Genomic DNA, 22,925 nt, shown 5'->3' with positions numbered 1-22,925 from the left:
GGTCTTTTCTCTCACACTCCACAGATTATCATTGGGCCAAGTCAGTAGCTCTTACTGTCTGTTTTTCAATGCAAGGCTGTGTAAATACAGAATTGTGCAACACCTTGTTCAACAATTGCATCTTTATTAAGTCTCACAATCTGGTGTCGAACTTGTTCAGGCAGTTCCTCACTGTGTGGAGCCATGTTGCATTAGACACAACCCAGACCTAAACTGAGGAGACTGTGGTGTTCACATGTTATTTCATAACCTTGCTAATTCAATTAGGCTTGACTGGAAATGTTGCAGTGTCACAGGTACTCTGGGATCTGTATTGTTATGTGGTATGTTTTTTAAGTGTATATACAGATACTGCACGGTATATCAAATACTGCACTCCAAAATAACAGTTATTGTAAGATGGGATCATTGGGAATCATTTTAGTGACATCGCTCTGTTTTGTTGTACACTGTATTGTTTGCAATATGTATTGTACCTGTGATGCCAGATACTGAATGCTATACATTGAAATGAATTGCAGCAGTTGTCATTAGTGGACTCCTACCACATACTGTATGTTTGTAAACTACTCTTGAGTAGGTTTGCAAAGGGGCAGAAAATTTCTGGTAAATTTCCAGAAATTCCATGGGAAGTTAAGCTCGGGAATTTGGGAAATTTTGACACTTTTTTTGCAAATGTTAGCCTATAAAAGGTAACTTAAATGTAGTTGAAAACAAGACTAGGCAAGCCTAGCTCAGCTGGAACCTGGATGCAGCTAGTTGGGAACATTGTCTGCCAGAAACGTAAACCTATGACTTTCTGTTGTTTTTGAACGTCTTTGTCGTTACCTAGCATATTGATTACTTGTTACACTGAAGCCATGTTCATTCATGTTTATTTGTATACAGTAGGCTAACTTTTTACAGCAGTGAGAGTAGGATGTATGTATGTCCACACAAAAGTACACCATCACCTCGATTACTCGCGGCTGTTGGGGTCCATCAAAACAGCGCGAGTTGGGCTACTTATCGAAAATAAAAGTAATTACCGCAAATTAAAGGCTGAGCAATAAAAACGTCATTCAAAACTCTATTTTAAAGATGTATGGGATGCAGCACACGCTGTGTTTCTTTGAAAAGGATGTAGCTAGCTATTGTAAACCAAATTGACAGAATTAATGGATTGAATGTTTGTCAACCCGACATGATCAAATGTGTCAAATGAAAGTCCGAAGTCCTCTTGTCCGAGAAAGCACGCTGTATCCATTATTGATTGACAACGCAAACAGGTGACTGTATTTATAGTCCACAGGAACAAAATTGTCTTGCTGGCAAGTGGCTAACGTTAGCAATTCTAGATCTTGCAGCATGATCTTGGTTAAAACAACCAAGATCATGGTTGATCATGGTCGATGACGTGATCAGCATCGCTTTCTCCTCCGCTGAGCCACAGGAGACATTTAACACCTGTGAACTACTTCCCATTAACTGACGTTTATGTGTAAAACTACTTCCCCTTGGCACTTTACATCCATTTCCTCTAAAGTAAAAATATATTCAGAAACCACAAATACTCATCTCCAACATACTGTCACATAGAGGAAACTGCTGAAGTCAAATTTTCATATTTAAGTCCATCGTTCCTGCAGGTTCTGATAAGTTTTCACTGACCGGGTTCTATCCTGAGATCCACATAGAGACGGTAGAGTTCTACTCACAAATGGATTAAGTCAAAAATGTAATTTAAATTTTTTTTATTAGAAATGTTTGCATGCATGTCTGCTTATGAAAAAACAAAATGTTTATATTTATGTCTGTATATGACAAGGTAAATACAGTTAGTATAAATTACCCCAAAGTTTCCCATATTATTCCCGTTAATTCCCGTATATTCCCGTTAATTCCCATGGAAAGTATCCAACTTTGAATATTCCCGGAATTTTGCAACCCTACTCTTGAGTGAATTGTGGTAATGTGATAAACTTAACCTAGACGCTGTGCAAAGGCTTCGAGGTATGTTTTCTCTCATTTGGTGGGTGTGTCAGAGGTGTTGTCCAATCTGCAGTGATGTGTATACATACCCAGCCCTTATTATAAAGGCAATGCGCACAATGGATTCTTAAGTTCTCTACAAATGTGGCAGTATTAAACATGTATTTAAACCCATGTCATTAACCTCTAAGATTTCTTGTAAGAGAACGCCTCTCAGGTGCCATAGTTGCAATGCTTGCATGATCAATACAACATTTGTGTTTGAACAAAGATTTGCTACATTTTATCCCGGCTGAGTGCAGCCCAGGTGTGGAATTCTCACCAACCTTAGAGGTGTCCATAGCAAACAGATGTTTCTCTGTGGGTTTGTCTTTGCTGCTGTTGGTACTGATGCTCTGACCCAGCACCAGCATGAAGTCCTGTTTGCAGCCTCCAAACGTCATCAGGTTTTTGTAGGGGTGTGACACCAGCGGTTTCTGAGGACACGGAAGCAAAGAGGTTTTGACAACCACATAAAAGCCGATATTACTACCCTCCCCCCCCATCTGTCATCTTTCACAACCTCATATCTTATCTGTGTGAGCAAGTGGCAGCTTGTTTTTCGAATCTGGTACTAGGATCACAAAAACATCCAGCTAAAGTGACTTGCATTTAAACAGCTACTCACACTATTAATCAAGCTGCATTTTATAAACAAGTCATTTTAGACTCAACAGACCACAAAGAAATGTCTTTTACAAAGATCACAAATTTAGGGAAACTAGATGCATATTAGCTTCTTAAATAAATCACTGACTTGGCATGTGACAAATAAATATTGTCTCATTTCCCACTAATGTTAGCAGGGGACATCTAAAGTGGAGGAATAATGTGTGAACAGTCGTCAGAGATGCTTACAATAGAGTTGTGCTCCAGAATACTGATACCATCTTCATGCACGGCGAGCCAAATACGCACACCCTGCTCTGGAGAGGGAGTAATGGACTACAAGGAAAGACAGACAAAGAAAGTGAGATCAGTCATCAGATAAGATAAGATAAGATAAGATAAGATAAGATAAGATAAGATAAGATAAGATAAGACTTTATTAATCACCACCTTGGGAAGTTCAAGCTTTAGAGCAGCAGATATTCAGGATGACAAGAGTACACATGAAAGTATGAAAATAGAATAAAATAGGCAATAGAATACTAAATAAAATAAGATATAGTCATAAAATAAAGTTAAATAAAAGGACAGAGAATTTAAACATAATATACACCTACACCACAGATGGAAATATTATTTGTAGAAAAATGTGCTGTAATGATGCATTATGTATTACATTACATTACATTTCATTTAGCTGACGCTTTTATCCAAAGCGACTTACAATAAGTGCATTCAACCATGAGGGTACAATTTTCTTCAAGAAAGCCAAACTACAAAGTGCTATAAGTAAGTGTCATTTAAGTGCTACTAAATGTTTAGTTTAAACTAAAGTTTTTTTGCTTTTGTTTTTATTCAAGGTATAGTCGGAAGAGGTGTGTTTTTAGTTTGCGGCGGAAGATGTATAGACTTTCTTCTGTCCTGATGACATTGGGGAGCTCATTCCACCATTTAGGAGCCAGGACAGCAAACAGTCGTGATTTTGTTGAGTGGTTAGCTCGCAGTGAGGGAGCAACAAGCCGATTGGCAGATGCAGAGCGGAGTGAATGGGCTGGGGTGTAAGGTTTGACCATGTCCTGGATGTAGACTGGACCCGATCCGTTCGCAGCACGGTACGCAAGTACCAATGTTTTGAAACGGATGCAGGCAGCCACTGGTAACCAGTGAAGGGAGCGGAGGAGCGGAGTAGTGGGAGTGAATTTAGGTTAAAGACCAGTCGAGCTGCTGCATTCTAGATTAGCTGCAGAGGTCGGATGGCACCTGCGCCGCCTTCTGAGTGAGAAGGGGACGTATTCTCCTGATGTTGCGCAGCATGTATCTACAGGAATGTGTTGTTGCAGTAATGTTGGCAGTAAGGGAGAGTTGACTGTCAAGTGTCACACCCAGGTTCCCAGCAGTCTGGGTGGGGGCTAACACGGAATTGTCAAAGGTAATAGTCAGGTCGTGGGTGTGAGAGCGTTTTCCTGGAAGGAAAAGTAGTAGTAATTTTCAGGTGGTGTGCAGACATCCAATGAGAGATGTCAGTCAGACAGGCAGAGATTCGTGCTGCTACTTGTGTTTCAGAATGGGGAAAAGTGAGGATTAGTTGGGTGTCATCAGCATAGTTATGGTCAGAGGTGTGAAGTAACGAAGTACAAATACTTCGTTACTGTACTTAAGTCGATTTTTCACATATCTGTACTTTACTTGAGTATTTATTTTCCTGACGACTTTTTACTTTTACTCGATACATTTGAACACAAATATCTGTAGTTTCTACTTCTTATTTTCTCAAAACTGCCTCATTACTTGAGCAGCCGAGGTTGGCGCAACGTGCGCCTTTACACACGGCGCACCTCTCTCTCGCTCACTCGCGTGCCCCCTGCCTCGGGAGATGCGCAGGCGTGTTTGCCGTCGGGGGGGCAGCCCGAGACCCTATGCGTCCGGAGGTTGGTCGGGCTGCCTTGGTCAACCAGGGTCGAGCAGGCTGTACCGGTAATGATCCCTCCGCAGGTTCACCTTCAGAAAATGTGTTAAGAGTTTTACTTCCTCTAGATAGTCAAGTTTGATCGTCTTCTCGGCGCTCCGCCAGGGCCGTGACCAACTCTGGCAGGGCCGATCTGAGGACCTCACTAAACCATCCAATGGGTAGTAGTGATGTGTGTACCAAGAGCAGGGACTTAATCAACGTGAGCACATTCCCCATCCATTTATTCCCTTTACAATTACCCAGGTACTCATGCAGGATCTCCGTTCAGTTCAGTCTTTATTATTCTGTCTGAAATTTGGCCTGCAGCAAAACTAGACTGTGTCCAGTGATTCTTTGCTTCTCTGTACTAGCACTGTCCAGGTTGTTAAAAAAAGAGAAACTATCCTATTTTGTGTGCCTCGAACTTGTTTCCTTTTGCTGAGTTATCATAAGGGGCATTGTGTATCATTCCTGCTACTGATTAGAAAGTGAAAGGTCCATGTTTAGTGATATTTGCAGAATTTTTTAGTGGTTATACTGTGGTCTATTAGTCTTTTTAGGCAGACACAAGAGGCACTTGTTTATTCTGTTGTGTTGGTTCTTCGTTGTCCCTAGAAGTTCAGATGCACTAGTCCAATACTATTTGAACCTCAGCATCTGGGGTTTCGGGTTGTTTTGTGTCTGTGTAGGCCTACTATAAATAGCACTTTGCATTTTTTATTTTGGTACTTGTACTTTTACTTTTGATACTTAAGTACATTTCAACACCAGATACGTTTGATAATTAAGTACATTTAATATGAGCTACTTTAAGACTTTGACTCAAGTCATTTTCTTCCGGGTGACTTTAACTTTTACCGGAGTCACTTTCAGGTAAGATATCTGTACTTTTACTCAAGTATGGCTTTCAAGTACTTTATACACCACTGGTTATGGTAGGAAAAGCCATGTGAGTGAATGACAGAGCCGAGAGAGTTGGTGTACAGAGAGAAGAGGAGGGGACCCAGGACGGAACCTTGAGGGACCCCAGTAGTGAGAGGACAAGGTTCAGACTCAGATCCTCTCCAAGTACCCGGTAAGTGCGTCGTTGAGGTAGGATGAGAGCAGGGAGAGAGCAGAGCCTGAGACACCCAGGTCCTGAAGGGAGGAAATAAAAATCTGGTGGTTCACTGTGTCAAATGCAGCAGAAAGGTCTAGAAGGATAAGGACAGAGGAGAGAGAGGCTGCTCGAGCAGTGTGAAGTTGCTCAGAGACAGCAAGGAGGGCAGTCTCAGTTGAGTGGCCTGCCTTGAAACCAGACTGGTGAGGATCAAGAAGGTTATTATGGTGGAGATAGGAGGAGAGTTGATTAAAGATAGCTCGCTCGAGAGTTTTGGAAAGAAAGGGAAGAAGAGAGACAGGTCTGTAGTTGTTTACTTCAGACGGGTTGAGAGTGTGGGTTTCTTCAGGAAACCCACCCATCTATGAGTTATTGAACTAGATATGGATATTTAAAATAACCTGAGTATAAAAATGGTATATATACGTGTGTGTATATATATATATTTACACGTGTGTGTGTATAAATTCACAACAGTATATAATATGATATGAATATCATCAACAGTACATTCAGGATGGAGTTTATTTAAAAAACAATGGATGGTGTAACGTCTGTAATGATGGCGATTTCAATGGAAGTAAGTACAACAATCACTGTGAGTCGATCATCCTGCAGTGTGTTTGCACACAGCTGTGACATCAACAGCATGTTTTACCTGTGACCCCCCCCGAATAATCCCAGTAATGTCAGTCTGTGTTGACGCTGTGTCAGTGAAGTGTTAATTCAACTTTATCTTGAGTGATGAGTGGATGAAATATCAGAGACACCCACACTGTGCGAAGGTTCCTATACTTATCTTTTATTTGTGGTTATTTAGTTTGTTTTTAATCTCTATTTGTTCAAGGCTGTATCATGTTTTTAATTTAAGAGGCGATAATAACACTTTGTAATGTCGTCTGAGTTGGTGATAAAATAACAATTCAATTTAGATTTTCAAGAGATTACACTTCACACATACACACGTGTGGACACACACTTACCTCTGCTTCAAATAGTTTGGCACCAAAGAAAGGCCATTTCCTGGCAACAGTCAAGTAGATCCTGACGCACTCGGGTGAACTTCGACCTCTGAGCGAGGCCCAGCGGGCGGAGAGACGCTGCAGCAGCTGCCTGAGAACAGGAAATGAAGGGGTTAACTGCCAGGGAGCAACCTCCTGTAATCGAAACCTTTAGTTTATGTCAGTAAAACTGATTCAGGCTGTGAGATTCAGCACTTTCAGTTACTGAATAAAATAATGGGAAGTACATTAAAGTTTCAGATTTAATTTGAATAGTAGTTTACAATCATTATATATTATACAATACATTAATATAGAAAGTTGAGAAGTAATTGGACAGATGCACACAAAGTAAATCAAAGCCACCATAATTCATATTGTGTTGAAAATCCTTTACAGTCAATGTCCCTGCTCCGACTTGATATTACCATCCGTCCTGAGACATCCAATCACAAGAGGTCAGCTATAAGTTTGTCTGTTCACACCTGGTATTAAAATGAATGTGTCTCTTGTGACCACATGTGATTGAACCTCACTTCTGGCTTTGCCTCTCTGAAAGTTTTTTTTAGCCTAATGTTTATCCTCTTGTACGGTCCCCTCTTCCTACTGACAAATCAACTCCACCTCAAGCTAAATGGCATCTCTGAACTCTCTGAGTGTGAGTGAGTCATGTGTGAGCTTTTTCTGTGCATGAACCGTAGACTGTATATAGAAAACATGGCATGGACCAACAGTGAGATGACACCCAGCTGTCCAGGAAACCTTAAGTGTCCAATTACCTTTTAACCCTTTTCAAGCTTTGCAATTTGGACTCTTAAGTGTTGAAAGGGCAACATCTACCACACAGGTCTTTCAATATTGATGTAAACCAACTCAAATTTACCTGAGACTTTGATGTAGGTATAATGTGGGTTGTATCTAGTATTGATAGATAGCCAATTAAATACATTCATTATATACCCATGAAAGTTGGAAATGTGTTTGGACTGAATCATAGGAAGTTTCCAGTGTGTCATTGTACCTGAGCTGCTCCTCAGACGTGGTTCTGCGGTAGTGCTTCGGGTAAAATCTTTCCAGAACTTGTTTCAGGGTTTGGTTCGACTTGGTCTGCGCTGAACCAGGAGCAGAGAAGGGACGCTCAAAATCTCCAAACTCCACCTGAACAAACAAAACTATTAGCCTTTGAGTTAAGGTCTAAAAATATCAACTTGACTGCAGCTTTATTATATGTGATAAATAAATGTGTAAGAAGCAAGTGAAGTTCTAGACCTGGGCCAGCAGGGCAGCCATTTCCAGAGCCAGTTCCTTGTTGACAGGAAAGTGTCCTGCTACAATGGCTTCGTTGGTCTGATATGCCAGCAGCAACCTCTCCCTCTCTGACTCCCCCCTGACCTGGGGAGAGAAATACAGCCTGGGAACATAGAGAAAAAGATAGAGATGGTAAAAGAAAAACAGAAACACAAAGAAAGTTGAGGGGAAGAAACCATGGAAGGATTGAACATAATTATACTCCGAGGGTTTTTGAGTATTGCAGTTCCATTGGAATCTACTGGAGTAGAAATATATTAACATTGCATTGATATGTATTAGAATAAATGAGCCGGTGAATAAAAGACCTGCTACTGTCTCTATAAAGTGAATCAAATCAGATATTATCTGACCACAGGAGAAAATAATGTGAGTGTGATGGTTGTTGGTCTGTGACTGTCGGCCCGGTGATGGACATGTGACCTGTCCAGGGTGTGCCTCTCGTCTAATGTCGACTGGGATTGGATCCAGCTCCCCTGAGACCCTCAAAGGATAAGGCGTATAAAGATAATGGATTGATGGACTTCAGAAAATGTGGATGTTTTGTTGGTCTCTGTAAAATTTTGGCCATCAACCGAACAAACCAGGAAGTTACGCACTCTAATACTGTAATACTTCAGTTATTCATTCATGGTGAGCCTATGTTCCCCTGTGTGGCTCTCAGTATGTGTGGAAACAAATCCGGAACCATGCTTGGTAATCTTCTCTGCTATCATGTGTGAGATGTTGTTACACTACAAAACAGTGTCCTGGTTAAATATAAGGAGTCATGCCGGGTCTTAACATAGATTTATGTAAACATATTGTGATTTTCAGCCTCAGGCCGGTTGTGTTGTTGTCTACCTGTTCTTGTAGGTGAGGCGTACAGTCCTGGTGTTTTCAGACTTGCCGGTGTGCTGCTCCTTACAGGCCTGCTCCCATTTCGAGATAATGTCGCAAATCTGTAGAAGACATCAAGAAGACAGGTTTGTGATGAGGAACGATGTTAAGACAGAGGCGACACTTCCTGCCTTCAAAACACGCTCAGATCACATGACTTTAAATCGGACCTTAATGCCTCCTTGCAGACAGTGTTCCAGCTCTCGTCCGGTCGGATCATCTGTGTACAGGCTGAAACCAGACAGCCCAGTTTTTCTTATGCCAGTGTCCTGGTTGAGGCGACATTGGAACTCGTCCACTGTGGTTGAAGCATCGAAGCTCACCACCTTTCGAAAACGGAATTAAATAAAGAAGATATGCAATGTATTAAATATATCCATACAGTTATATTTGATTTCCGCTTGCCTTTAAGAACTGGCTCGGGACAACAGATGGAAATTGGCCTAAGAAAATTAAAGGCAAAGTTGGCTACTTTTTCATTATGGTGCTCATAACCTGCTCATATTAAATATATTCAAAATAAATCCTTGAGAGGTGACACAGATATTTCACCTCACTCTTGTTCAAGGTGACCTCCACTGTCAATATCTCAAGTTTCTGAAGACTTTACTGCTAACTTAAAAGTCCTGTTGACTAGATTTTGTCAAAAAAGGAAATAAACAGACTGGAGCTTAGGTGTCCCACATCACCCAATGCTCCAGACGACCTGAGTTCACCCTATGTGTAAACTCTGTGTGACTTTGAAATATGATTCAAGAAAGTATCAGCAATATTCAAATGGTTGAGTTGCGTATGTGACACCAGCTAGCTTTTCCTCCTCCACTCTGTTATTATCATAATCTGTGATCCTGTGTGACGTATCATCGGTACCTGGTAGGTGTTGTTGAGGAAGTGAACAGGGACGCTGAATGGCAGCGAGTGATGGTAGGGGTTCCTCAGCAGGATGGAAAGGATCTCCATACGGGACGGCCGGCCCTGCCTCTCACCCTTCTGCTGGGTCCGCTCCATGGACCGCTGGCAGTAGATGGCATACTTACCCACCTCAGTCCTGAGGACAACAGGGAGACAATGATATGATACAGTGGTACATGAGTGGCATCTACATCATGTACAATTATGAGCTTCTTATTCAACAGTCGAATCAAATAATAATTACGAATAGATTTATGAAAACAAATGTAAGCATTACTGCTGTGTTCACTAAATACTCATGTTAAATCAGATCTGTCACTTTGGAGGTTAATGTTAATTTATGCTTCATTTACTTAAACGACTCTTCAGCTATTTAATATTGCAATTGTATAATTTTCAGGGAGTCACAGGGGACAAAAGTAGTTTAATTATAAAAACAATAGGTAACTTCTGCAGCTATGGGGTCTAAAAATGTAAACAGTAACTAAGGACCTAGATTGATGATGTCATAAAGCAGCAAGGGATCATGGGAGTTGTTGTCTTCACCACCTGACATTACTTAGGTGCAAATCTATGGGGTAATATATTGAAGTTTTATTCACGTTAGGCAGCAAACAGCAATGAATGAAGGGGATCCATTACAAGTGACCAATACAAGCAGTGCTAGGGAAAAAACGCTGACTGGCTAACTGGCAGGCACTCTGTCTCTTCTTTGACATACGTTGTTTGCACTCGAAGTTATAGCAGAGACGAGCAAAGACATGGACAGGTTAAGCGGATATGATGCGATTAAAAGGCGACCAAAAGGACTGTACCTTGTTACCTTGAATAAAATTGGTGATTTCTCTGGGTCTGAACATTGTGTAAGTACACAATTCAATAAAATATATGACATAGGTCTAGATGTTTTTAGACATTTCATTTAATGAAGCATTGTTACACATATATCCTTAAGTGGCAGGTGAGCTCCTGAGTCTCGTGTGGGTCAAGCTGCAAAAGCACCTATGCAACTCTTTAGTTTAGCCTCTCAAGCTCCACACCCTCAGTTTGGAAGTGAGAGGCATGTAATGGAATTAGCAGCTAAACTGTCAAATACAGGTAAAGCAAGAGTCTGTGATAAGTGATGGTTAAGATAGTTTGCATTATGTTTGTGAGAGGCAGATGTTGGGCTGTAGCACAGTGGAGGCTGGAAACCAGTACAGCAAGTTAAGGGTTTTAAAAGTTTCTCTCTGACAGTTTCATGTCAGTTTAATCAAAGCACGGTGAGTCAGACTACTCAGACAACTGTGGGCCAATATGAAGGAGTTTTAAAATGTGAAAATGATTTTGTGACAGGGTAGATCATTAAAAAAAACAGAACAACTGACTCCAGCAGATCACTACACGTCTTTTAACTGAATCATGCCAGATTCACGAAAATGACAGAAACACGTTTATCTGGCCAGAAAATAATTGGAACCGTTTTGGCAGATTTTGGTTTTGCTTTAGATCTGGAGTTCCAACATGTTTCTTCCCGGCTCCATCTTTCACATTGGGCTTTAATTAGTTCTTTTGTGTCACTTCATGTTCTGGCTGAGTGTTTGTTGTCACCTGGAGTCTCCTTGTCTTTTGAGGTGAACCTGGAGCAGCCAGAGGAAAGGATGCTGAGGCAGAAACAGTCCGACGCACAGGGCCAGAAACTGCCAGCCCTGAGGAATGACACAGAAATCCAGTGTGACCTCACAGTTATGACACAGAGAAGCATCATGTGAGTGACAGTTGTCACCAGTTTTGATCAGGTTATTGAGTTACTCTCATTCATACAGTATCACAAAGGAGCTTGTATTATGCTATGAATCATTCTGTTGTGTAAATCCTGTGGTTTGCTGTCACATGATCATACTTTGGAACTTACAGGTTGTGCTGAACGTCAATTGCTGCCCTCTGCTGGTGATATTACTGAAGGTGTTAATGGTGGTTCAGCTTATTGGATATGGGAAATCACATGACTACATGGTGGACAGAGTTTCTAGTGTAAAACTGAAAAATGTCAAGGGCTTGATCTTGATGTATTAAAGTTCATTTTGTATTCATGCAAACAAAAGAGGGACAACTCTCTCCAAAGTGCTGTATTGAAGTAAAGCTTATAGCTTTCCACATACTATGGATGGAAATGCTATAAAAAGAAAGAAATTAAATATTCAGTTTCCTAAGTGAGCCCCTGATGATTGCAATCTTTTATCCCCCCCCAAACTTCTAGTACATATCATGAGCGACTGCTGACACCGTGTGGTGAGTAGCGAACCTGCAGGGGTCCTGGGTGGCCATGAGGCTGCCTCCTGCGGGTCTGCTTGATGAGCTGGCAGAAAAACTCGTTCTGAAGCGCCGGGTGGGTCAGACACACCTGCAAGGCGCTCTGGGCTAGCGAGACGTGGTAGTCGATGGCCGGGGCATCGATGGCCACATTGATGAACAGCTGACAAGTCTGAGGGGAGATGATGCATGAGACAGACGCAGGAGGAGAGATGATCTGCACTCGTGATATATGATGCAAAACACTGTATCAGATTAAAGCTGCATGAAACTGTAAATTATAAAAAATGTATTCGCCTGCTAGGAGGTCTCTGGACAAAACTTCAATCAATGCAGTGCATCTATGTATCCCTGTGTTTACCTTGAAGAGTTTAACAGCCTCTGTCTGCAGAGCCTGTGAGGGCAGCGTGGTGAGAGGAGATGACAAAGCCTCTTTACTGAAACACAGCATGGGATGTCTCCAGATCTGAGAGTCTGAAAGAGAGACAGAGAGACAGACGGGTGCTAATGAGAACATGTCACATAGATCAATGAAAAGCAGTGTGTTCACTAGAGGAAGAATAAACCACACAGGAAGACAGACAACAATTGCTCCAGGTGAGGCTTGAACTCACAATCTCAGCATTTCTCAACAGTTTACTATCTTATAAGGACCACGCACGGATGACTACGCCACTGGAGCGCTAAACTATGACAACTACAAGTCCTTTCTCTGTAATTGTTGACCATAAGGATAAAAAACAGGGGATTTAGCAATAAATTTGACTGCAAAGACAAGTTGTAGAATACATACGTACACCCTCAAATCTATGAGGAGACTGATTTAAACCACCTTATTAGCAGTTTGGGAAAATTGAGATTACAAAGTGCTTCCAAGGCAGTAATTAAAACAAACAAGTCATATACTCATCAGATTTAAAAGACGATAGTTATAAGAGTTAAAAGTAAAAGTCAAGTAGAATCAGGATAGGCAATCTGATAAAACTAAAACTGTCTTACGGACTGAATAAGAAACACCTGAGTCATCTTGTTTTGCGTGTTAAACGTGCTGACTGGTTGAAGGAGAATACAAACAATACTTTAGTTCATGACGATGCTGATAGCCGATGATATAGATGGTCAATATTTTCAAATAAATCTTATTTAAGGCTTTAATTATGGAGGCAATGGGAAGTTCCTCTGTCACTTTTTATCCCCCCCAAAGAATATGACTCAACCAAGACATTTAATAGTTGACTAGTTGAATAGCAGTTAGATTTTGCCAATAGGATCCATCCAGGGTGTGACCAGTACATTTTTTATACTTTTGGTTGTGATTGTTGTCTACTGTGGTGATGCAAGACAGACCATACACATCCCAATGAAACTAAATCATCAAAAAGAATCAAAGACACAACAAGGTGGAAAATAATTTGTAGAAAACACTCACTTGGATCTCCGTCCACCTGGAAGAGCTTTCCCACCAGCTGTTCGAACTCGGTGCCAACTTTACCCACCGTGGTTCCTGCTGCCACAGACAGATGGTACAGCCACGAGTCCTACAGAGGCACCAATGGCAGGTAAGGACATGTTTGGACACAGTTACAGAGAGAACAATGAGACTTTACAGAGAAGTTACTGCCTAGCTTTCCTTTTGCTTCTCCCTAATACTATGATGATTGTGTGACCCATCAGGAGGGAAGTTTATTTATTACAGGTGCAGAGTTAGGTGGTAGGGGAAGCCTGACACTCCTCACGGGGGTTGGGGTTAACTCCCCGTTTAGTGACACACCTGGCAGGGACACAGCTGATGGCGAGTGACAATCCAACAAACCACCTCTGGAGACAGTAACCCAGAGCACAGATTCTTTTTCACATCACTACTTCACTATGCACAGGGACACTTTCCCATCACTTATGAACTAAAACCATCATCAGAGTCTGAGCTGGTCGAGGTCATGGCCTGGCGTGGCTGGAGGGGCCTCCCAACAGACCGCATCGTGGTTCAAGGGCCCGCTGGTGGAAAACGTTATGAGGCGTAAAGCGTGAGATATCCATAATTTCCCTATTGTCAGATTGTCTGCCTGCACATAGGTGAGTGAGACATTCAAGTGATGAGAACAGGGCAAGATTTTAATAATAGCGAGCCAGTTCAGTTTGTCTCGTAACAATGATACAGGTTCACACCAGGGAGAACCAGATTGCAGATAACAAAAATAATAATAATGAAAAGTTGGTGGTGTGACAGTGCTGCTGTGATGACGTTAACCTCTGACCTTTTCATGGCGGGACTCGATTAGCAGGTAGGTGGGCCCTTGCTCCTGTGGGTGGATAGAGATGGTGAAGGGTGCTCCCTGTAGGCCCCGCCCACATGCCTTCAGGTCATCATCTGAATCCCGGGACCTGTCCACCTCCTCCACCCTGGCCTCCCACAGCTTTATCTGACCCAGTGGGAACTGCAAAGACACAAATACAAATAAAAACAATAAAAACATGAGATTCATCTATAGTTATTGACCATTATTTTGCAAATTATAAAAATATTTGAAAAAAAATTATGTGTCCTAATTTCAGGAAATTAGGACTCAAATACTCAAATTGGTTATATCACCCAAAAATATATTATTAATGTCGGTAGTGAAATAAATAATTCATAAACTCCAGTAAAAAAGAGTTTGCAGAGTTTCACCTAATAAGAGTTGGGTGAAATGATGAATCGTACCTTGTCTTCTTGGTTCCGGAAGTAGTACAGCGTTTTGCCAATCAGGGCACACCAAACGCGCTTTGAGTAGCCGTGCTTCACCTGCAATATAGCATATACAAATTTGAGAAATTGCAGTCATTTCAGTGACAATATAGTGATAGATACTATATGTTGTGTTAAATATATACAAGATGTATAAAGGCTGGGGTCAAACGACGAGAGCAGCTCCAGAGAGATGAGAGTGATAACAGAGTGAGTCATTTTTTTGAGTTTAAGGGCATATCAGTGAGTTGTTGGACCTTTATGAGCAGCCCCTTCATGCCAGGGCGAATATCAGGCTGGGTGAAGAGCGGACTGGCAGCTTTCACCCTCAGAACACTCAGCAGCACCTTGAGCCACTCCTCCAGTAGGTTGGGAGAGTCAGCTTTCAGGTAGTAAACACGCTTCCCCGTCACTATCTACACACAACAATAAAATAACACAGGTGGAGGTGAAGACAGGCACAGGTTTGTAGAAATATATATAAATGTAGGAGTATAATGCTTGAAAAAAAAGTTATTCCCTGTTAATTGTGCTTCTGTGTTTCAGTGTGAGAAAAGAAGTTGAGACTGTTTGATCAGTGTTGACATGTGAATTGATGGTGGACACATGGAATCAACGTTTTTTATCTACAAGCAGAGATAAATACCTGGAGAACCTGTTTCCCTTCTCCGCGGGCGATGCTGCTGGTGGCGTTGACCTCGATCTGACCCTGAGGCTTCCTGATCACATCGCTCTGTGGGAGAACATATAGATGATAATGATAACGTTTTATGGAACTCATAAGAGACAAGAATACATATGGTCTATCAATCGAATAAAAGGCCAATATAATTAAGATTTGAGGGTTGGTGTGGCATTTCATTGAATGTAAAGGGGCAAGAATATATTGGAAAGGTGCCTATAAATTATACTCTTAAAAAAAAGGAGCCTTAATTTATTTTAAGCTCTTAACTTGAGCCCGACAATATTCAACAAAATTTAATTCCATAATTACAAAACAAACAAAAAGGAAAAAGTAATGAATTGTCAATGTCAAACTCACAGGCGACTTGTAGTAGAGCAGCTCTCCGTCTTTGAGGACAAACCAGCGTCTCTTCCAGGTTTTCTTCCAGGTCTTAACCATTTTCAACAGGTAGCCTGACTTCTCCATCGGCTCCTACAAGATACAACAGGGTTTAGTTAAGTGTTGTACAACTATGTGTATAATGCAGGATGTAAATAATGACCTCCCAACAACTTATTCCACTTAAAATGTATGAATTTCCCTTTGCAATGTTATTGATTAATAATGTGAAGGGCCAGAGGTGATAACTAGGGATGATTTTGTTGTGTGTATCACAGGTGAAGTGATGGACAGGCCTGGATGTGTCACTGAAACACAGACGGACTCACACTCTTGCCGTTGTCGCTGGCTGCAGAGCAGGTCTTGGGCAGCTTCTGCTCCGGTTCGAAGCACTCTGTGTCAGTGGAGTAGGCGTCAGGAGGGATGGCGTAGTCGCTCTCTGATGTCATCGAGGACATGGACACAGCTAGAGGAGATGAAGAGGGTGAGAGAGGGTGAGAGTCCAACATATTGTACTATGATATATACATAAACATATGTACAACTAGGTTTCTTCATGGAACATTTATTCAGTAGTAAACGTTGATAAAGAAACTAAAGAAACACTAAAGAAACGGAAAAGAAGAACAACATGTAGGAGAAATGATCACCAGCATTACCACCATTAAAGAAACACTTTGTCACTTTTACTTGACAACAGCGCCCTCTGCAGCCACATGAGGTGACTAATTGTGTAAGGCTTCGTGATTGAGCAGTAGAGAAAAAACAAATCTTACAAATGTGTTGAGCTCTGACTGCATAGTCCCACTCACTGAACTGAAACACAACTGAATGATGGATAGTACCTATGATCCCCAACTTCCTGAACCAGAAGAACTGCTGCTCTAAAAAATACACCAAACTCTGTTTAGAATTCTTCACATTTTCAAAGTTTCCTGGCTGAATTTTGGAGATGAACTTTTGTTTATAATTAATTTTGAGTCTTTATAACTGATTTATAGTTCAATGTTAATCTTGAACTTACTGGGTCTTATTCTGGTGATTTAAGCTGCGTCTATAACACAGTTACACACTTCGCACAGGAGATCGTACCAACAGGCGTTTTCTATTTTCAGGTTAAAAAAAAGGTTCATAGTTTAACAGGAGCATTGCACAATCCTTGTTGGATATTTCAGACATGATGAATTTGTGATGTAAATCTGTGGAGATTTTTTTGTTTTAGTGCTGATCACTGCAGCAGCTGTTGTGCTCAGGGACATGTTTTCCTGTGGGGTTTCTAAACAACCTCAGGGTGCAGTGCATGTGTTGCTGTGTCGTACCTCTCTTGAGAGAGCGTGGGCTGCCGGGGCTGCTGTCCTTGCGCGAGCTCGACGAGGTGTGGGAGCTGCAGACGGAGCCGTCCTCCTCTCCTGAACTAGACGACTCCTCGGAGCTGGACGACTCGTCTGAGACGGGACTGCTGCTCAGTAGAGTGGCTTTCTGCAAAGATACAGTGACACACATAAAGACACTGTCACAGTTACATACACCAGGGGCACAGGCCTTCTAAAGGTTTCTAAAGCACGGAGCCTCTGAACAATTGCACTAAAAATGATTGTGTGATACAGTCAAAATGCTAACATCTGCTGGCTAACCGTTGGTATTGCATCATAACAGTGAGGCTTGCATGAACAGCCAAACAGGCCTGTATTAAAATCAACCTTTGTAGACCAATAAAAACTGAGACGGTCAATTAGGCAGCAGGGAATAGAAGAGAAGAACTATAAATCTCTCTTACCCCCTTCAGAGTAGTATAAACTGGTGTAGTCATGTTTTTATAGACGAGGGATGTATACATGACGAAGGCAGGGTAGGAGGACTGGAGGGAAGGGTCTGCAACACAGATGAAACCTGAGTTAACCAATAGTTTAATAAAACATTTATCAACCATCTCTGTACCTGACTTACCTTTACTGGCAGGGTCTGTGCAGGACGTCTCAGAGAGTCGGATTCCTGATTTAGCGACAGCGTAGATACGACTCTCCTACAGAGAAAACACATTTTATTATCAGTAGTTTTAAAAACCACGTACATTTCTACCATTAAGAAAATGTGTGTAGTGCCTGTTGGGAATGGGCTGTTTGCTTGGTCTGTCAGCTTTCTTACTGAAACTGTAGAAGTGACCTGCAGTGATTGAACCACAGCAAATAAAGACTTGCTGCTGGAGTCCGTCCACAGAACCCTGAAGCTGCACAAAGAGCTGTTCACCAGTTTATTCAAAGTTCAGTGAAGCTCGACTGAACCCTGAACTGGAGAATCAGTTGCCGTTGCTGTTATCGTGATCGACTAGGTCACTAACGTTGATGAGTCAAAGCCGCCACTGCTGAAGAACACTGGTCGCCTGTTTAATCAAGGTTTATGAATATCAAACGTATCACATGGCACCAAATTGGACACTGCACTGGGCCCTTATCAATACACATGACAAATGTGAGGCTGATAAGATGAACAGATGTACGAGAATAAGTAGATAAATAATGATGTGATTATATGTCCAACAGTGGTTTACTGTGATATATAGACTGTGCTTGCCCAACAGCTGGAAATCATGTTGAAATGTTGCCAGCTTATGTGAAGATGTGGTTTGTCATTAACAAGGCATCTGACAGTCTTAACATTACACTACTTAAAGTATGTTGGCTGGAATACCATCACCACCTACAGGCTGTAAACACTCTGCTGTTAAAGAGCACCTGAGCAGCAGAGGGCACTGTGAGCTACAGAACAGTGTCCTACTAACTCTACATGACAGACATGGCTTAGTTAGATAAAATAGTTAGTTAGTTTAAAATGATAGAATAAGCAACTTGTACAGTGGAGGAACAAATGCTGGATTTGTACAGTTTTAAATGGGGAGCAGTTCATTCTTACCCAGGAGGGCAGTCTGTGCAGAGGGGGGGTGGGAGGTGTGTTTCCAGGTGCTGAGAGGTCACTCGGCTCTGGACCAGGTTCAGGTGAGGTCTGCAAGTAAAGCATGGTGGGTGGAGCTTGTGAGCCGGCGAGGGTTTGAGGGGGCGTGTCCCTGCCTGTCTCCATGCCAGCCTCCTGCTCCTGGTCCAGGTCTGTTTCCTGTGGCCGGAAGGGACGCAGCATGCTGAGCGCGTTGCGTGTCTGCCCGTGTGCTGCCTCGCTGCTGATTGGAGGCTGGCTCAGGTGTTTCTTTGCCACGGACGCATTAATCAGCCCGAACCCTGCTGGGGTCCGCAGGCGCGGCTGTTTGGGTGAGGCGGGGTTGTCCCTCAGGTCCTGGGGTGGGGTGGGTCGTTTGGGTGTGAGGGCCGGCGTGAGGCTGGGGCTGGGAGTGTTGGGTTCGCTGGAGGAAGATGAGGAGTCGAGTCTTTGCGACTGGAATCGTTTGTTGAGCTCCTCAGAGGTGCTGTCCTCCAGCTTGGCCCTGTGTGCCGCCTCCTCCTCACCCTCCTTACCCAACCCCAGGGTCCCATCCGATGACCCCAGGAGGCCAAAGCTGGGCCGCTCCGCTCGCTGCATGTCATCGTCAAACAGAGAGCTGCTGTCGTCCGAGGCAGTCAGGTAGGTCTCACTGCCGGGGCGGCTGAACTCCAGACCACACGCTCCACCCCCTCCTCCTCCTCCTCCCTCGCCCTCGGATGCAGCACTGGAGAGCACAGAGGAGACCGCCCGAGATTCACGTCCACATGTACTGTCAGCCAGGCTGTCAGACGCACTGTCGTCCTCGAGAGGAGAGCACAGGAGTCCAGTTTGGTCCGGTCTGTGGACTTCACCGTCTGTCTCTGAGGACGCTGTGTGCTTCACTGTCAAGGAAAAACAATACACATCCCACATGTATCAATGAACTCTGTTTCATTGTTGTTTTCATTTGTGTTTGTTAGTCTGATAGTTAGCAGGAAAAAGACGACAGGACAGATTACCATGAAACTTGGTGGACTGAGATGGTGTTGGTCAGAAAAGAACAGATCAGTGGCTAGATCCAGGAATTATTTTGCACTTTTGGTAACATTGTGGGATTTTTCAACATTCTCAAAAAAGCAGAGTTATGATTTCATTATGGTCATTAAGCTGAAAGGTTATAAAAACCTACACTAAATTAAATCAATACATCATTTGGTTTTGTCTTTTTTTTTCATAGTGAGTAAAATTTTTGAATATGTCCAATTCATTGGTTTATGACCACACACCTGCAAAACTTATCAAATTCCCATCAGCCAAAGATGGTGAACACAGCACCGATTAACAGTGTTTGTCATTGTGAGCATATTCACATGCTGACGTTGGCATTTAGCTCAAAGCACTGCTGTACTGCTGTACACTAATAAGTGAGATACAGCAAGTGGTAAGGCTGGTTTGTCTCAAAAAACTTTCCCTATGACCTCATGGCAAAAAAAGGGTCGTCTGAGTCAGTTTCCATTTTCCACCATGAAACCGTGCCATCCTGTGTCCTGCTCTTTCCAAGTGGCTAACTCCATTCAGAAACATGCTGAGTCAGAGAAGCTGTTTCCACAGAGAAGCTGTGACTGTGTGGGGACTCACCAGGTTCACCTCTGGCCTCAATCTCCCCCTGGGAGCTGAGGGTCCTCTGGGAGGGTGCCGGGCCAGTGAGGACCTGGGGGTTCTTCCCTCTCACCTGGAAACAGCCAAACGTGAGGCTGCTGAGACGCTGGGCCTCGCCTGGTCTGCTGAGGACTCCACGTCCACCACTGCACTTCTGCTCGAAGGCTGAAAACACACAAAATGTTTCAACTCGATTACATATGTATGTAGAATGAACTCTTATCAACCTAATTTCTTCAGAGGATCATAAGCAAACATGGACAATGTAAAGATGTTCTTACCCTGCACTTGTTTCTGTAGCTCCAGAATCTGAGCCTCATGTTGCTTGTTGGTTTCTCTTAATGCTGCATTCTCAACCTCAAACTGAATCAGAAACATGTTTCCACATAATTGGTCGAGAGGACGATGACACATCAATGACTCTAACCCATCATCCAGCTTCACACAAACTATTTCATATTTACCTCAGATAACTTCAGCATCACCCACTCCTTGATTTTTGCTGCTTTCTCCTCCACTGTTTTGGAATCTTGAAGTCGGATCTGTTTCTGGTGAAATAGAAGAGGTTTGTATGCAAAAAAACATCAGCCATGTTTTTTCTGTGGTTGAACGCAAGCAGCCATATAAATCTTTTTTAGGACACAAAGATACCAAAGATGGAAGGGACCCAGTGTATTTCATGGAAATGGAAAGTCACTGCAGAGAGGAAGCATAGTTAGAAACTCTAAGAGGGGAGGGGTTCACAGGAGGTTCGTAGCATTATACAAGAAGAAGTATACGCTTAGAAAAGTAGCATCTTCCATGTTCTTTTTAAAGGATAATAACAACACAGTATTTCATTTGTCCATAGTCGAGTGTTTGATATCTTTTCAGTTCAGTGTCACTGTCCCACACTAATTCTTCACACAAAATATGTTTTCCTTCTCTCTGCTGGGGTTTACTGAGGTTTGATCATCTAAAATTATTATCCAGATTCCCAGAGTACGACAGCAGCTCTTCAGCCAACTGCTGTCAGATGAGAATTGTATAACTCTATATGTCACTCAGTAGAGTGGATACCTCTGCCACGGCCCGACAGTCAAATTCAATCAAACTGCACCAAATTTTACACACTCATAGATATTAGTCCTCTAAATGTACCTGGTGTTTTTCACCAAGGCTCTAAGAATTATTATTCTCACAATGTTAAAGAAAGTGTCCCCCTATCTGCACCAAAATTCAGCATCCTTACATTCAGTTAATTGTAATTGTGTAATCATGCTGACAAAACAACAAACCAACCAACAAACAAATTGACAGGTGAAAGCATAAGCTAACTAGGTGAGAGTTTCTGCTGCTTGTGTGTCTTTGTGTCTGTGAAGACAAATTGTGTGCTGCAGCTTCCTTGAAAAAACATCCACTGGTGCTTCATCTATTGCTCAGATACAATCTTGTGTGTGACTGAGTTTCACCTGCTCCTCCAGCTGCTGCTCCAGCTGCTCGATGACGTCGTCCTTCTCCTGCACCGAGGCCTGCAGCTCCTGGCACCGCTGAAACAAACGCACCTCTGCATCTCCGGACTGACCTTCTGGAGCCTTCAGCTTCTCCTCCATCCACTGCACCTGAAATCATCAAACACACAATCAATGGGCACACGGCCACACACACACACACACACACTCAGGTAAAAAGACTTTTGTTGGGACTCTTACCTGCTGGTGAGCAGTGAAAGCCCTTTTCTCTGCATCGATCACCTGCGTCTCCAACTGTTGAATCTAGGAAAGGAAGAATATACATTTTCATTTCATTATTTATAATTTGATCTACTTTGTGATTTTTTTCAAATATCATCCTTTGAACATTTGAGTACATTTGTTACTTAATGACAAATATTCCATATAATATACACACACCACTGTGTGAGACTCCCCACACCCGAGCTGTCTGGCTGTGACGCAGCCCTTACAGTACCTCCAGCTCCTCTCACCACAGTGTTTGCACACTGTACACATGGAGGTGAAATATCAACTACACTTCTGTCCCACGTCAAACACAACAGCACCAAATAAAGACACAGCTGCATGCTACAGACGTAATGAGAACTCCAGTCAAGATAACGCTGCTATGCTGGAAAATAGCAAATGCTTTTCAGCTGCTCCTTCACATTCCTCATTTTATGTGACCCCAAAGAACGTGTATAATCAGAATTAGGTTATTGAAAGGGCACAGATTACTCTTGAGGCTTTTTTACTCTTATAAAATGTCTTTCCTATGAGAAATTGGATTCAAGAAATTACGGCACAATCTACTTGTGGCCTATCTTCTACAGCCTCACTGTTGTATGGATCATCTATTTTGTGCTAAAGTGAAATTTATGATCATCCCATTTCAATTAGTTATTTTCAACTAATATACTGTGTTTGAGCGACAACATCACAACAACAATAAACTAGAATTACAGCCTCACAATTGTTTCAGCCAATCAGTTAAGTTAAAAGAAATAAGGTCACATTCTCCCCGTCTGCTGTTGA

At 42.4% G+C, this 22,925-nt stretch overlaps 1 protein-coding gene across 1 annotated transcript in view; it reads right to left on the bottom strand.

The window, feature by feature from the left end:
• plekhh2 (pleckstrin homology domain containing, family H (with MyTH4 domain) member 2) overlaps nucleotides 1-22,925 on the bottom strand; it is a 39,025-nt gene that overhangs the window by 2,425 nt on the left and 13,675 nt on the right. Inside the window, exons 3-29 of the mRNA XM_035173347.2 lie at nucleotides 22,107-22,169; nucleotides 21,867-22,016; nucleotides 20,880-20,963; nucleotides 20,697-20,778; nucleotides 20,395-20,580; nucleotides 18,757-19,658; nucleotides 17,794-17,869; nucleotides 17,624-17,718; nucleotides 17,166-17,325; nucleotides 16,176-16,312; nucleotides 15,826-15,939; nucleotides 15,430-15,516; nucleotides 15,041-15,199; nucleotides 14,760-14,840; nucleotides 14,314-14,493; nucleotides 13,488-13,596; nucleotides 12,420-12,532; nucleotides 12,051-12,230; nucleotides 11,357-11,454; nucleotides 9,725-9,902; nucleotides 9,025-9,180; nucleotides 8,819-8,916; nucleotides 7,937-8,078; nucleotides 7,689-7,825; nucleotides 6,650-6,779; nucleotides 2,869-2,955; nucleotides 2,298-2,447 (exon numbers count right to left, since the gene is read on the bottom strand). Coding sequence (XP_035029238.2) covers nucleotides 2,298-2,447; nucleotides 2,869-2,955; nucleotides 6,650-6,779; nucleotides 7,689-7,825; nucleotides 7,937-8,078; nucleotides 8,819-8,916; nucleotides 9,025-9,180; nucleotides 9,725-9,902; nucleotides 11,357-11,454; nucleotides 12,051-12,230; nucleotides 12,420-12,532; nucleotides 13,488-13,596; nucleotides 14,314-14,493; nucleotides 14,760-14,840; nucleotides 15,041-15,199; nucleotides 15,430-15,516; nucleotides 15,826-15,939; nucleotides 16,176-16,312; nucleotides 17,166-17,325; nucleotides 17,624-17,718; nucleotides 17,794-17,869; nucleotides 18,757-19,658; nucleotides 20,395-20,580; nucleotides 20,697-20,778; nucleotides 20,880-20,963; nucleotides 21,867-22,016; nucleotides 22,107-22,169 — 4,134 coding nt within the window. The remainder of the gene's footprint in view (nucleotides 1-2,297; nucleotides 2,448-2,868; nucleotides 2,956-6,649; nucleotides 6,780-7,688; nucleotides 7,826-7,936; nucleotides 8,079-8,818; nucleotides 8,917-9,024; nucleotides 9,181-9,724; nucleotides 9,903-11,356; nucleotides 11,455-12,050; nucleotides 12,231-12,419; nucleotides 12,533-13,487; nucleotides 13,597-14,313; nucleotides 14,494-14,759; nucleotides 14,841-15,040; nucleotides 15,200-15,429; nucleotides 15,517-15,825; nucleotides 15,940-16,175; nucleotides 16,313-17,165; nucleotides 17,326-17,623; nucleotides 17,719-17,793; nucleotides 17,870-18,756; nucleotides 19,659-20,394; nucleotides 20,581-20,696; nucleotides 20,779-20,879; nucleotides 20,964-21,866; nucleotides 22,017-22,106; nucleotides 22,170-22,925) is intronic.

This window comes from Hippoglossus stenolepis, chromosome 12 (genome assembly GCF_022539355.2).
Source record: "Hippoglossus stenolepis isolate QCI-W04-F060 chromosome 12, HSTE1.2, whole genome shotgun sequence".
Taxonomy (NCBI): domain Eukaryota; kingdom Metazoa; phylum Chordata; class Actinopteri; order Pleuronectiformes; family Pleuronectidae; genus Hippoglossus; species Hippoglossus stenolepis.
This window is presented reverse-complemented; position numbering and strand designations above follow the sequence as displayed.